General features: G+C 36.5%; 1 protein-coding gene across 13 annotated transcripts in view; it reads right to left on the reverse strand.

Annotated features, from left to right (window-relative positions):
* Positions 1-1197: 1197 nt before the first annotated feature.
* CEP128 (centrosomal protein 128) overlaps positions 1198-13693 on the reverse strand; it is a 446086-nt gene continuing 433590 nt past the window's right edge. For all 13 annotated transcript variants that reach the window (XM_063698091.1, XM_055361828.2, XM_055361833.2 and 10 more), the window contains 2 exons: positions 9643-9751; positions 1198-2307 (listed from right to left, as the gene is read on the reverse strand). In XM_063698091.1, coding sequence (XP_063554161.1) covers positions 2204-2307; positions 9643-9751 — 213 coding nt within the window. In that variant the 3' untranslated portion in view covers positions 1198-2203. The remainder of the gene's footprint in view (positions 2308-9642; positions 9752-13693) is intronic.

Genomic DNA, 13693 nt, shown 5'->3' on the forward strand with positions numbered 1-13693 from the left:
TCCTTAGCATTCTTTTTGATTTCCAACTTAAGGGTAGGGTAACTGCAAGAGATAGGAAAAATCCTCAGAGGAGACAGGTCCCTGGATTTAATTCTATATAAACAGGAGGCCAAGGAATTTTGACAAAATTGTTGTTCACAAAAAGTTGACTTTGCCTTTGAAGTTCTAGTGTGTTCCATATTTAAGTCAGACACCTTCATTCATCCAACAGTAGCACAGAGCATTCAATAACATGATATATGGCTTTTTTTTTTTAGATTTAAAAAGTTACTTCATAAGATTCCTCTCCATTCTGTTATAAAATCACTGGCTACTATGTTTTCAAGCATTTCTCAAGTAAATAATTTGAGTTACTTTACATTTTCAGGTCTAATTGGTTTGGTGCAATTTTTTTTAAATGACCATAGATGCACTAATAATGGTTTAGATCAGTTCTTATTGAAGAGAATGGACTGCATGAAGGCCCTACTAATACATAAAAGAAAAAGTTATTTAACTAACATTTATCCATAGGATTTAAATAAAACCTGTTGATTTTCCCTCATATTTTCTTCTCTGCTGGTTATTTAGGACCAAGGAGATAACACACTTTGATGTTGGTCAAACCATCAATGGAAATAAATTCTCAATACTTTAAATATTACCATAGAGTGGTATAGTTTATATGGATCACCAGGACTGTGAGTCACACCACATGGGATACTCCCAATAAATCCTCATAATGCTCATTACTACATTACATTGCTCTGAGAATTCCTGAAGTTAGACAGAAGAAAACCAAATCTGTTGTCTAACCCCAAATTTCTCCAGCTAGCCTGAACAAATCACTCCTGTTTTCATGTAATTCCTAATGCCAAACAAACTTTGCGACATGCATACCTGTTGTTGTATCTCATTTTTTCCTCCTAGCACAATGACTGGCATATAGTAAGCACTCGATAAAAGATTTTTGAAATGCATACATGATAAAAATGCATAGCTATACTCTCAGGTTACATAGCTTGTGTTACACAATTTTTGGATGTCTTCATGTTCTAAAGGAAGAGTTGCATTCAAGTTCATGGAAAGAGGCTGCCATTTTTTTCTTCAGTACCATCAAATATGGTAAGTTAGGACAACATACCTTGAGCGGAAGCATCTTTATGAAATGTGAGAACTCTTAATGAGCAAGTGTACTTTAACAAACACAAAATGTAATGCATATTACAAAGGTATTGCTTTATTGCCCTTGTCTATGCAGAATCCATGACCCAATAGGATTCAGTTCCTGAAAGTTTACTATTACTTAGCATTTAATATAAATCCTTCTCCACTAGGAGATCAGCGTGTAAAGGGAATACGTTCTTAGATACTTTGATGAAAAAAGTTGGGATGGTAGAAGCAGATAGTACTAAATTATACAAGATTATATATAAATCTCATGGACAAAGGAGTTTGGTGCTATGATTTTAGTCACAGTAAACCAAAGATGGTCCAGGATATGACTGAAGTGATCACAGTAGGATATTTGGCCACAAAAAAGACAAATAAATAAATTGTGCTATGAATTCTTTACAGTGCTCTACAGTTCAGATATCATTTATGAATTCTTTATTGCTATTAAAAATGGATGATTGGAAATAATTTTCAGCTACTGTATGTAGTTGTGGACTGTTAAGATGATAGATATAAAAGTCCTGAGCATTTATAAAGTGGACTGTCTAATGTTATATATGCACATCTCTACGACATGTTATAACACATGATAATTTATTAGGGAGAAAGCATTTTTTAAAAAATCAGTTGTATATAAATGCTCCCTGAATCTAAAGTGCTGGCAACTTTTGCCTCAAGGGAAACTCATTTTCCTTCTTTTTAGCCAGTAATTTTTAAAAGGCCTCAATTAGAAATCCAAATTTTGGTTGGGAAAATGTGACTGACCACACTTGAAAAAGGAAAATACAAAGTGAAAAAATATCATTCTTTCTGTGCTAGTATAAGTTGCAAATAAATTAGCTGCACATCATTCATGAGCTGATATTATTTGGATTGGTTTACCATTCACAAGGACCAACAGTATTGTCACTTTTGTCAATGTTTGGCAATACCAAAGAGCCAAAGCTGCAGGTATGTCTGTTAGATAATCTGGGCCAAATTGCTGTAAGAATAGAGATGTTATTATTTGTAACACACTCATGTAAAATAACAGATTACATTTGCTTTTTTAGCTCTCATATTCCTCTTTTTTGGGTTGTGAACTTGTTCCATTCATTGTGGCATCTTCCTTGTTTGAAGCTGAATCTGGAGCAACAGTTCTTTTGGTAAATGCTGGCAAGGTAAGAAGAAAAAGAAAAATAAACCTAGGTGAATATAAAACTGGCCTAAAAAATTAATTTTGCAGAAGGTAGTTAATGTATCATGGTATTTGATCGAGTTTTCTATAATTAAACTTCACATGGACTAACAGACCTCCAACCTAAGAATAAATACACTCAATTTATGACATTTAAAAAAAACACATGAGAATTAAACTTTTTATTTGATTTGAAGAATACCTGAGAGTAAAAAGTGTGTGCTTCGTCAGGATACAATGATATAAACCACACCGGCGTGCACGTGCACACGCACACACACGTGCACACTCGCAAAGAATTTTAGAGGCAGAAATCTTAAGGGCTCCTTTTTATGGAATCCTCTTTATTACAACTTCTAGTCTATTGAAAGTAGACCTGGAGTCTGTGTTTACTGTTCTTTTACTATCTCCTACCCCTCGTCTGAGCTATAGATGCCTATATCCAACTGTCTGTGTGAAATCTTCTCTCCTTATCTCTACTCTCTGATGCCTGCTCATTCCTTACTCTTCTCCAACTTGAAAAATGATATACCCGTCTGCCCAGTTTCTCAAACCATGGTTCCTCTCTTCCTTTGTCCTGTCTGATCCATCCATTCCGTTTAAGAGCGAGCTCTAATGACTCTCCCTATCAATTTCACCTGAGTCCTGATTCACACCATCCCCATTACTCTCATCTCAGCCCCCAAGTCACCATTGTCTCCCTTTCTGTTTTCTTCTTGCTCCCTTACGATCCTTTCTCCACACCACAACCACAGTTACCCTTCTGAAAAGTCAATCAAATTATGTCATTCTCCTGCATGACTCCCTCATCCTGCCCTTAATGGTCGCCCAGTGAACTCAGAATAAAATCCACACATCTGACTGTGGCTGCACCCTCTCACTCACTCGCTCAGTAGCCCCTATCTCTAGGAGACCATAGCCCTTTCTTCTCCGGAGCTTTTGTACTTTTTGCCCCTATCAGGAAGATGCTTCCCATCCAATTTCAACTCAGCTGCTGCTTCTTGCCATTCAGGTTTCAGCTGTAACCTCCTCAGGGAGGCAGATCCTGATCACCAATCTAAAGGAGTGCTCCTGTTCCTGGTACCTTCTATCATTTCACCTTGACAGCACCAATCACCATTTTAAATGATTTGTTTATTTGCTCGCTATTTGTTTCTCCATGACATCACTTTGCCTGTCCTGTTTACTGCTGTATACTCCAGAACTGAACACTGGACATGGTACACAGCCTCCTAGTAAATACTGGTTGAATACAGTTGAGGGATTTTAAGATGACAGCCAACTGGGGATTTTCTAGCTGCTTTCTGGAGCGCCTCTAGAGAGTACCTTGTCAACTTGCAAAAATCAGAATTCAATTATTTAAAAATATCCGGCGTTTAACCGATCAGTAAAAAATACCTGAACCACTGTCACATAAAATAAACCTGTAATCACATAAAATAAACCTGTAAAATGAGAGAGACAGAGAGACTGCACTTTCATAGAATTAAATCCTTTAATGGACAAGAAACAATTTTATTGCCTTTATCAGTGTCCTAGTGTTTTCATTGCCATTAATCTTTGGCATTTTACTCTATAAGGCTGAGGACGGGTTACATACGAAGCATCTTTTCACAGTTAGCTGGGTAGACCTTGAAGTATAACACAGAAGTGAAAACAGTGTGCTATTCTTGCTGTGGATAAATTATTTTCCACCCCACGGACTTAAACTACCATTAGAGGCACCTCAAAACACAAAGTAAGAATACTAACTTTTCTTTTTATAGCAATGTAAACTGAGGTAAGAAAGTGAAATAGTATTTTTAAGCATCTTTCATTAATTTGCTTTTCTAAGAATATCAAATTATCTGTAAGATTCCAACTCCTATACTAATCCTTAGATAACATATTTTCCCCATGAAGAATAACAATTCCTTCCTTTTGGGCTTATTTATTTTAACAAACATTATGTTTTGGAACAGTTTTAGATTTACAGGAAATTTACAATCTGCATTTATTTTTAAAATCTGGTTTGGAGACACCAACTCCACAAAGATGAAACATTTTAGTCTTAAACAACTAGAGATTTCTAGAAGTCATCAGATTACTAGGGACCTCAGTGAAATCTGGTCTGGTCCCAGTCCTGGGATGTGATGGCTGTATCCTGGAGTTGTGTTCCTTTAGTCTAAAAGGAGCTATACATAGTGACTAGTGGTCAGTTACCACTTTTGAAAAGCAAAAATGACAGTTTCAAAAGCTGACATTATGAGTCTCTTACTAAGCCCCCACTGTCTACAGGCTGAAGGTAATGGAATCCAAGTCTTCTAAAAGAGTGTCCTGACTCACGGCCATAACTTCCAGCAAGCCAGGATAAATTTGGTAGTGATCATGCCTTTAAATAATGGATTTCTGTGTTCCTATTTCCAATGGCAATATAAACTTACAATTTATACATTTCTTCCCTTCTTCCTGGCAGAAGGAATCTACCTTTTCTTGAATTGACCTGAACTACACAAAGCTGACATAAATTACTTCTTAAAACAAACTTTCATTAATGCTGGATCACTTCAGAGACCACAAATTATGCAGTATTTTCCCATTTCCTTTGTTTTTTCCATGGTCAATGATTCTATGCTTTAGTTTGGTCACAGTTTGACAGGGCATCTAAGTCAGCAGAATGAATGCCTTAGCATCTGCAGCTTCAACGAAAGGGCCTCACTCAGTACAAACTCTGACTAGAGTAAGGAGCTGACTGTTCTGTGGGCCCAGAAACTCATGTCTGCCTAAGGACCTATGCCTATCCACTCCCTATATCTCTATACAGATCTAAACTGCTCCAAACTCCAAACCCCAGCTTTCATGTTCCACCTGAGACTTAACAAAAAAATTAGACATTTACTAGTCAGACATAAAAGCTGGGGTTTTCTCAGTAACACTTGTCTTTGTAAGAATCATTTTTAGCCAAAGTGTATATACACATATCAAATAATACCAAAGGGTAACATAGAAAAACAGGAGTTTCTTGTCCTACCTCTCTGAATTCCACAATCCTACTCCCCAGAGTCAGCTATGATCACTTCTTCTAGTTTTATTTTCTGTATTTATTTCATTTTTGTAAAACATGGAGAAGCCTATATTGCTATTTTCTGATTTATATTTTTAGACATTATCCACACCCACCCCCTTCTCCTCACCCCATACTCCCAGTATAGTTACATATGAGCTTTTAGTTCTATGACTGTTTACATTATTATGACTAAATATGGCTCATGAAAACATAGTAAGGATACTATGACAACATTTCTCTTCTTGTTCATTTTTTCCTCCTGGGTTTATAAATTGACTCTTGTTTTATTTCTTTTTATTTGCTCTTTCTCTGTGACCATCTTGCTTCTAAGTGCTCAGTTAGATCTGCCATATGTCCACTAGTAGTCTTTTTTAAGTGTTCAATTGTATCAGATATCTATCAGCTTTTTGTTTGTTTCCTGCAAATTTTCTGGATAGAATCTTTCCTTTCTTCCTTCAGTGTGGCAGAATTGAAAAACACGAGTGTCCAGATAAAAAGTAGCTAGAAGAATAAATAAAACAAGACCCACACTGAGGCACATCATCACAAACTCACTGGGGTGAAAGAGAAGATCCTAAAAGTTCCTGGAGTGAGGAGTAGAAAGGATGTGGTAGGGTAGGAAGGGGGTGCAGAAGATGACTTCAAAGGAGTGACAGTCTTTATCTACGAATGAAGGATTTTTTCAACAACAACATTGGATTTTGGAGGATAATTGTTCAATGACTTCAGAGAGAAAATCATTTTCAACTAGAATTTTATATAATGGAATAAATCTACTTTTAGAAATACAAACACTAAAAATATTTACCTCCTTTTCTTTCTTTTTCTTTTTCTTTTTTTTTTTTTTTTTTTTTGTAATGGAGTCTCGCTCTGTCACCCAGGCTGGAGTGCAGTGGCGTGATCTTGGCTCACTGCAACCTCCGCCTCCCGGGTTCAAGCGATTCTCTTGCCTCAGCCTCCCGGGTAGCTAGGACTACAGGCACCCACCACCACGCCCGGCTTATTTTTTGTGTTTTTAGTACAGATGGGGTTTCACCGTGTTAGCCAGGATGGTCTCGATCTCCAGACCTCGCGATCCGCCCACCTCAGCCTCCCACCTCCTTTTCTTTGATGTGCTCTTGAGGTAGGAGGTGGGACTAGACTCCAAGGGCAGGGCTTGGACACCTGCCCAAATTGAGGACTAGCTAAAACGGGTCTCAAGCAGAAGCACCTCCCCATAAGACACGCCCACAAGTGTGCCTGTCAGTTTATCATTGCCACGGCAACACGACACACCTGTCGCCATTTTCCTGGCGACAACCCAACAACCTGGAAGTTACCACCCTCATCCTAGAAATTTCTGCATAAGCTGCTCTTTAATTTGCATATAATTAAAAGTGGTTATAATTATGAGTGCAGAACTGCTTCTGAGCTGCTGCTCTGGGCACACTGCCTATAGGGTAGGCCTGTTTTGCAAGGAGCAGGACCTCTGCTGCTGCTGTACACTGCCGCTTCAATAAAAACTGCTGCTAACACCACCGGCTTGCCCTTGAATTCTTCCCTGGGTGAAGCCAAGGACTAAGCCTCAATTTTGGGGCTTGCTTGTCCTGTATCACTCTCATAAAAGAAAGGAGTGAAACAAGGAAGAGGAAGGTATAGGATATGGGCACACGGGCATCAATATAGGAAAAGAGTGAAGGACAATCTCAGGATGGCCGCTGTGCAGTGGGTGTTTGTTGGGTGGGCCTGGCCACTCCTGGCCTCTTGTTCTGTTTTCTCTGTTCTCTCAAGACTCACATTAATCATCTATTGCCCCTCCTGAATTATTTTCTAAAAAGTTTCTTTTCTATTGTCCCATTCTTTTTCTTTTTCTTCTCCTTTCTTTGTGGTTATTTCACATTGTTTTCCACCTTTCTGATTTTCTTTTCTCTTTATGGCAATCATATTTTAAAATTCTGACACCGCTTAGTCTGTGTCCCTTTTTCATAGTATTTTGCTCTTGTTAAATTTAGTGGATTTAATATTTTCTCTTATCTCTCAAAGGGTATTAATATTAATGATATTCTTTAAAACATCCTCTGTTCCCTGTATTACTCATTTGCCGTAAGTTCTGTTTTCCTCTTTGTTGGTCCCGGCATCTCTTCTTTTTAATTTTTCAATTTAAAGGGAGATTAAAGAAAAATTACAGGACAATTTCTATAACTGAGCTGAAATTTTGCTACAAAAAATGAAGTATTCAGGGTAATCCTAATGTTTCTCACTGCTAATGTGCCCCATTATTAAAAGCAGAAAACTTAAGGCTTATTAGAAAAGCAAATAAGAATGTTTTCTAGAAATAATTATAATTCAATTACTTGAAAGTAATTAATGATAAGGTAGCTATGATTAAATTTTTAAAAGTATTTTTGAAAATATGGGGATAGATCTGGGAAGAAAATCATAAAACAAACTTGTACACGAGAAGAATAGTAAAACATAAGACTTCGGATTAATCAATTAATTAATTTATTTACTAATTAATTAAACTAATGAAGAGTTTTACTTTTTAGGTTAAATTTTTCAGTTAGATTTTACAATATAAACTATAATAAATGTTTTCTTTTTCAAATTATGCTCTTGATGATATTTTTTCCTATTTAACTTTATTTCCTTTTCAGCCAGTGTATATCTATAGAAACCTATAGTTGCTTGTGAGAAATATATCTTAGAGAAATGACCACAATTGGTCATGAAATGCTAGTGTTGAAACCTAAATACAGGTTCTTTCACTGCCTATCATAGTACTAAATACAATTCCAAAAATCTTGATGTTTTCCATTTAATGTCTTCTAACCACTTGCGTCTAGGTGCCTTTCTAGGAAGGCTTATGAAGGTCATAATGGCAAAAGTAACAGCAGTATAACAAAGACCTCTGTTTTCACATCATGGTGCTGTTTATCTCCAGGCTCTTGAATGTCTGACTAATTGGGACACTGTGATGTTTCATGGTGTGAAGTCCCTACTTCCACCTCCATGCTTGTTTATATTAGAAGGACTTGGAGAAAGTTTTCCATTGCTAAATATGAAAGAAAAAAAATTTGGCCTATGTGTATATCAAATTCTGAGGTGCCATAACCAACTTGAGGTCCATATTGAAGGGTGGTTCTTGGCTTATGTAGATACAAAATCACTTGGGAAAATGACTAGGACAGGAAGACAAAATGCTCAGCATTTAGACTAAAATAATCATGAAATAATGAAAAACCACACCACTTATCAGAAATCGATAAATATTTATTCAATGAATCCATGAATATAAACCAGCAAAAATAAGAGTTATCACCTTTGGATTTGACCTACTTCCTAGTAGCTTATTTTGGTATTTTATTTTACAGCAATATAGCTATTTTAAATGACAGAATTATCAAATTTAATGTATAACCCTACAGGCCCATGGTAAACTGAAGAGCAAAATTATTACCTAAATAAAAATCCATTAAATAACATTTGGATCGCAATAGTTTAGATAAATGTGGACTTAACAAAAACAACTTATATGTATATTAATTGAATATTAGTTGAGTATTTACTATTTGCCAACTACTATATAGAGTGCCAAGGAAACAGTGGTGAACAAAACAGGCACTGCTCCTATCCTCAAGGTATAAAGAAAAATTGTAGCACACTGTGGGTGCTCATAACAGAGACTACACTTCAAACTGTGAAGCTTCTTTAAGGAAATTACATATAAGCTGAAACTTGAAGACCACATATAGGAAGGAAGGGAGACGGCAGGGATCGTGGCAGATGGCATTTTGGGCCAATGGACTCATACCTTGTTGATATTGATGATGACATTTATCAAGATTTACGAAATATTCACAGAGTGAAATCTAGCAGTAATAGTATTCTTACTCTTTGTACAAGATTACATATTTCTCAACATTTATATGCAAAGAACTTCAATTTTTTGATAATTTGAATTTTATTATAAAATAACTTTCTTTACTCATTCATCCATAGTTACTGGCAATCTCCAAACGAAAAATTTGCCTAATTAAGATTTTCACCTTGGGTGGTTATTTAAGTTATTCTGAGAAGCGTAAAGTCTAAAAAGGAGGGATTCTACATATTTTTAGTAAACTGTATACTATTATGAATATCCTTGAACATTTTTTGTATGATTCATGAGGATTTTCTCAGACTTATGAATATTACTATCATGTACTGGCCTTAAACTAATTTTCCCATGTGTTGCATTTTCTTAAATCTAACTTAAAAATGGGTACAAGACTTCATTACTTACAGTTCATGTATGAAAATCTTGGACTAGACAGGAAGCGACTGTGATCCTGCCAAGAGGATGAGTGATCTAACCCATGAGTGTGGGAACCTTCCAGAAAGGTTCTGTCACCCTAAGGAAAAAAAGGCACAGCATTTCAATGATTACACAAGGTATGGACCAAGACTCATTTAAATGTACTGAAGCTGAAATTAAATCTTAATATACAAGCTATGTTGTACATGCACAATTTAATATAATTATAATCACTGTAAAAATAAAATATGTGCGTGTTAAGGATAATTTGGAAAAAAGAAGAAATCACCCATTGCTATAGCAACATGACATATTTCTTTCCAGTCTTTTTCCCCCATGAATAGAATTTATAAAACTTTGTGTTTAACTTAAACTTATGCTACAAACATTTTTGAAGTCATTATTTATCCTAACCTTTAGCTTATGAGTTACTCTTATACTATCTAGTGGATATACTATGTTTTACTCAGCCATATTTTATTGGCATTTAGGTGGCTTCCAATGTTTTACTCATATACATAACACTGTGAGAAATATCTTTAAACATATAACCTTTTCCATATTTAGGAGTATTCCTTGTGACAAATTCTTATGAAAAAATACTGGGTCAATAAAAATAATTGGATGTTTTAAAATACATTTAGCTAGACTGCTTTCTAGATTATATTCATCTTCTCACTCATTTAATAAATATTTACTAAATGAAAATGAACCCAGAAAAGGTCCTTCTCCTCATGTATTATATGAATGTGTCCTTCTCCACTTCTTTCAGCTATAACTTTAAATAATTTTACTAATAAAATAGATTTAAAATACGTGTTTAATATACTTTCCTTTGATAAACAGTAAAACTGCACTTTCTTCCCATGAACGCTTCCTACTTATTTACCGTACTTGTGTTTTTTTCCCTTCTTTCACTCATTCATTCATTCACAATAATTTATTGGACACCTACTATGTGCTAGGCTAAGAGAAAGCAAGACACTTGGGTCTACAGTCAGAAAGCCTTCAGGCTTGGAGAAGAGAAAGGTATTAAACAAATACATGATATAATAAAAACTATAAGTGCTACAAAAACAGGTAATAACAGGAAGAACCAAGTTTAGATTTAGGATTCAGATAAGACCTCTCTGGGAGGTGACAGTTAAGGCAATATTTGAAGGTTGAATATGAATACACGAAATCAGCCAGGTGAAAATGTATTGGTGGGGCATGAGAAAGCGGAAGGTGAGGAGAAGGATCAGGGAGGGCAGTCAGGGAATGATGTTCCAGACTCAAGTAAGTGTGGAGGTGAGAAAGAGTTTGGTGTGTCTGAAGAACTGGAGGAAGACCCCACAGCTTAGGTACACTGAGCCTGGGGGAAGCGATTACAGTGAGGACCAGGGCCATGCTCAGGATTTGAAACTCTTTTTTTTTTTTTCTATTTAAGTACAATCAGAAGGCAATCAGGAGTTTAAAGGAGAAGGATGACAAGTTTTGATTTATTTTTATTTTTTTCAAAGATTACTTGGGCCTCTGTTTGGAGAATGAATTGAAGCAGCACAGGATTGAAGGATGAATATCAGTTAAGACCATAACTGAGGATAACAGCAGGGTTCTAGGGAGATGAAAGAATCAAGAAATGTTGGCAAAAATTCCATATCTGTGGGTTAGGTGGCCCAGAAAGGTTTCTCCAAATATGGTCCCAACATGGAGTAAGGCCTCGTGTAACATGACCATCTGATGAATTAGCCATCCTTCTCTATACCAAGTACCGACTTTATATTTTATTTCTGTGTCACATACAATGTACGTAAGTGCAAAAGAAAGGGCAAACATTTTAAAAATATTTTCAACAGGTCCATATATTTTGAGACAAAGGCACGAACATAATTCTCAGGTGGTTCAAGATCACTAGCCTTCATGTTCCAAAGGGAGATGATATAGTTAGGGTATTTTCCCATGCCCCAATCTCATGTTGAAGTGTACTCCCTGGTGTTGGAGATGGGGCCTGCTGGGAGGTGGCTGGGTCATGGAGGCGGATCCCTCATGGCTTGGTGCCATCCTTGCAATAGTGAGGGAGCAACCAGGGAGATCTGGTTGTTTAAGTGTGTGGCACCTCCCCTCACCTCTTGCTGCTGCTTTTGCCATGTGAAGTGCCTGTGCCCGCTTCACCTTCTGCCATGAGTAAAAGTTCCCTGAGGCCTCCCCAAAGCCAAGCAGATGCCGGTACCATGCCTGTACAGCCTGCAGAACCGTGAGCCAATTTCTTTGTAAATTACCCAGGCTCAGGTATTTCTTTACAGCAACACAACATCAGACTAATACAGGAGGTTAGCTAGATTTAAGATGAAGACCCTGAAGTTTTTAACCAAGGGATTTTCAATTTCACTAATTATGGGAATTTCATAAGAAACTCGAAGTCATTCACTGCAGGATCTCTGGAAAGGAAAGGATATACATTATGCCCCAAATGTATTCCAACAACTACTTTAGAATGAGCTGACATTGGGCACCTAGAGGCAGGTAAACTAGCTACTGTAGTTCAGATGTGACATACTACAGGTGTGGCTGAAATTGCAAGATGTATAGATGGAGAAGAGGGTTATGATTTCAACCAATGCTAGAAATCTCCACTGAATCATGGTTTTGATATAAGTCATGGTTTTGAAAGAGAAAAGCATAATAAATGGTTTCCCACTAAAAGATGCTTTGATGATTAGAGGCCAATAAGGGGAAAGCAAACACACACTTTTACTCACTAACACCACACTGAGAAAGACAGTGAGAGGACAGGAGTAGAGACACAGGTTTGAGTATCTTGTTGAAACAGATGGTGTAATGGTGGCCTCAAAATGCGCCTACCAGAGGAAGGATGAATTAAACAAAGATATTTAAATACTATTCATTCTTCCTAAAAGGCATGGTATTAAATTTCTAAAAAAAAGTCAACTGGCATCAAAGCATTGGTTATATATTTTCTATTTAGGGAAAAATAATAATTTAATTTTTTTTTTGTTTATTTTTGAGACACAGTCTCGCTCTGTTGCCCAGGCTGGAGTGCAGTGGCACGATCTTGGCTCACTGCAACCTCTGCCTCCCAGGTTCAAGCGATCCTCCTGCCTCAGCCCCTGCTAGTAGCTGGGATTACAGGCATGTGCCACCATGCCTGGCTAATTTTTGTATTTTTAGTAGAGACGGGGTTTCGCCACGTTGACCAGGCTGGTCTCGAACTCCTGACCTCAGGTGATCCACCTGCCTTGGCCCCCCAAAGTGCTGGGATTACAGGCGTGAGCCACGGCGCCTGGCCTAATTTAAATTTTTAATGATGAAGCCAGTTACTTGGCATATGACAGTCAAAACATGGCACTGACATATTTCATTCTAGCAAATTTAAAAACTATGGAAAAATTCAGGAGAAAAATTATTCAACAAATATTTTAAAATAAAAACTTATTAGCATAATTTAAGGATACAATTTCCCAGGTCTTACTTATAAATATTTGTTTGTATGGAGATCATCTTCGTTGATGATTTTGTTTCCTATTTTTTCATGGGAATTTTCTCTATCATGATCATCATTATCATTATTAGAGTTATATAGTATTTTATTTTACTAATTTCCCATTGTTCAAAATTTACAATTGATTCCAGTATTCTCTGTTATAAATAATCATTTGGTAAACATCTTGGTACAAAAACTTTTGTCCATATTTTTATGTATTTAACATAAATTCCTAGAATTGAAATTACTGAATGATACATTTTAAGGCTTTTAAAAATATCATTTTCATTTCAGTTGAAAAATTTACTGGTAGAGTAATTCATAACATTTACTAAACATATGTTGTTAAAAATTATTTAAAAACTTTTTATGGGTACAGCACAGTTGTATATATTTATGGAGTACATGAGGTATTTTGATACAGGCATACAGAGTGCAATAATCCTGTATTAGTCTGATTTCACACTGTGATAAAGAACTACTGGAGACTGGGTAGTTTATGAAGAAAAAGGGTTTAATTGACTCACTGTTCCGGATGGCTGGGGAGGTGTCAGA

This window comes from Gorilla gorilla, chromosome 15, assembly GCF_029281585.2.
Source record: "Gorilla gorilla gorilla isolate KB3781 chromosome 15, NHGRI_mGorGor1-v2.1_pri, whole genome shotgun sequence".
NCBI classification, from domain to species: Eukaryota; Metazoa; Chordata; class Mammalia; order Primates; family Hominidae; genus Gorilla; species Gorilla gorilla.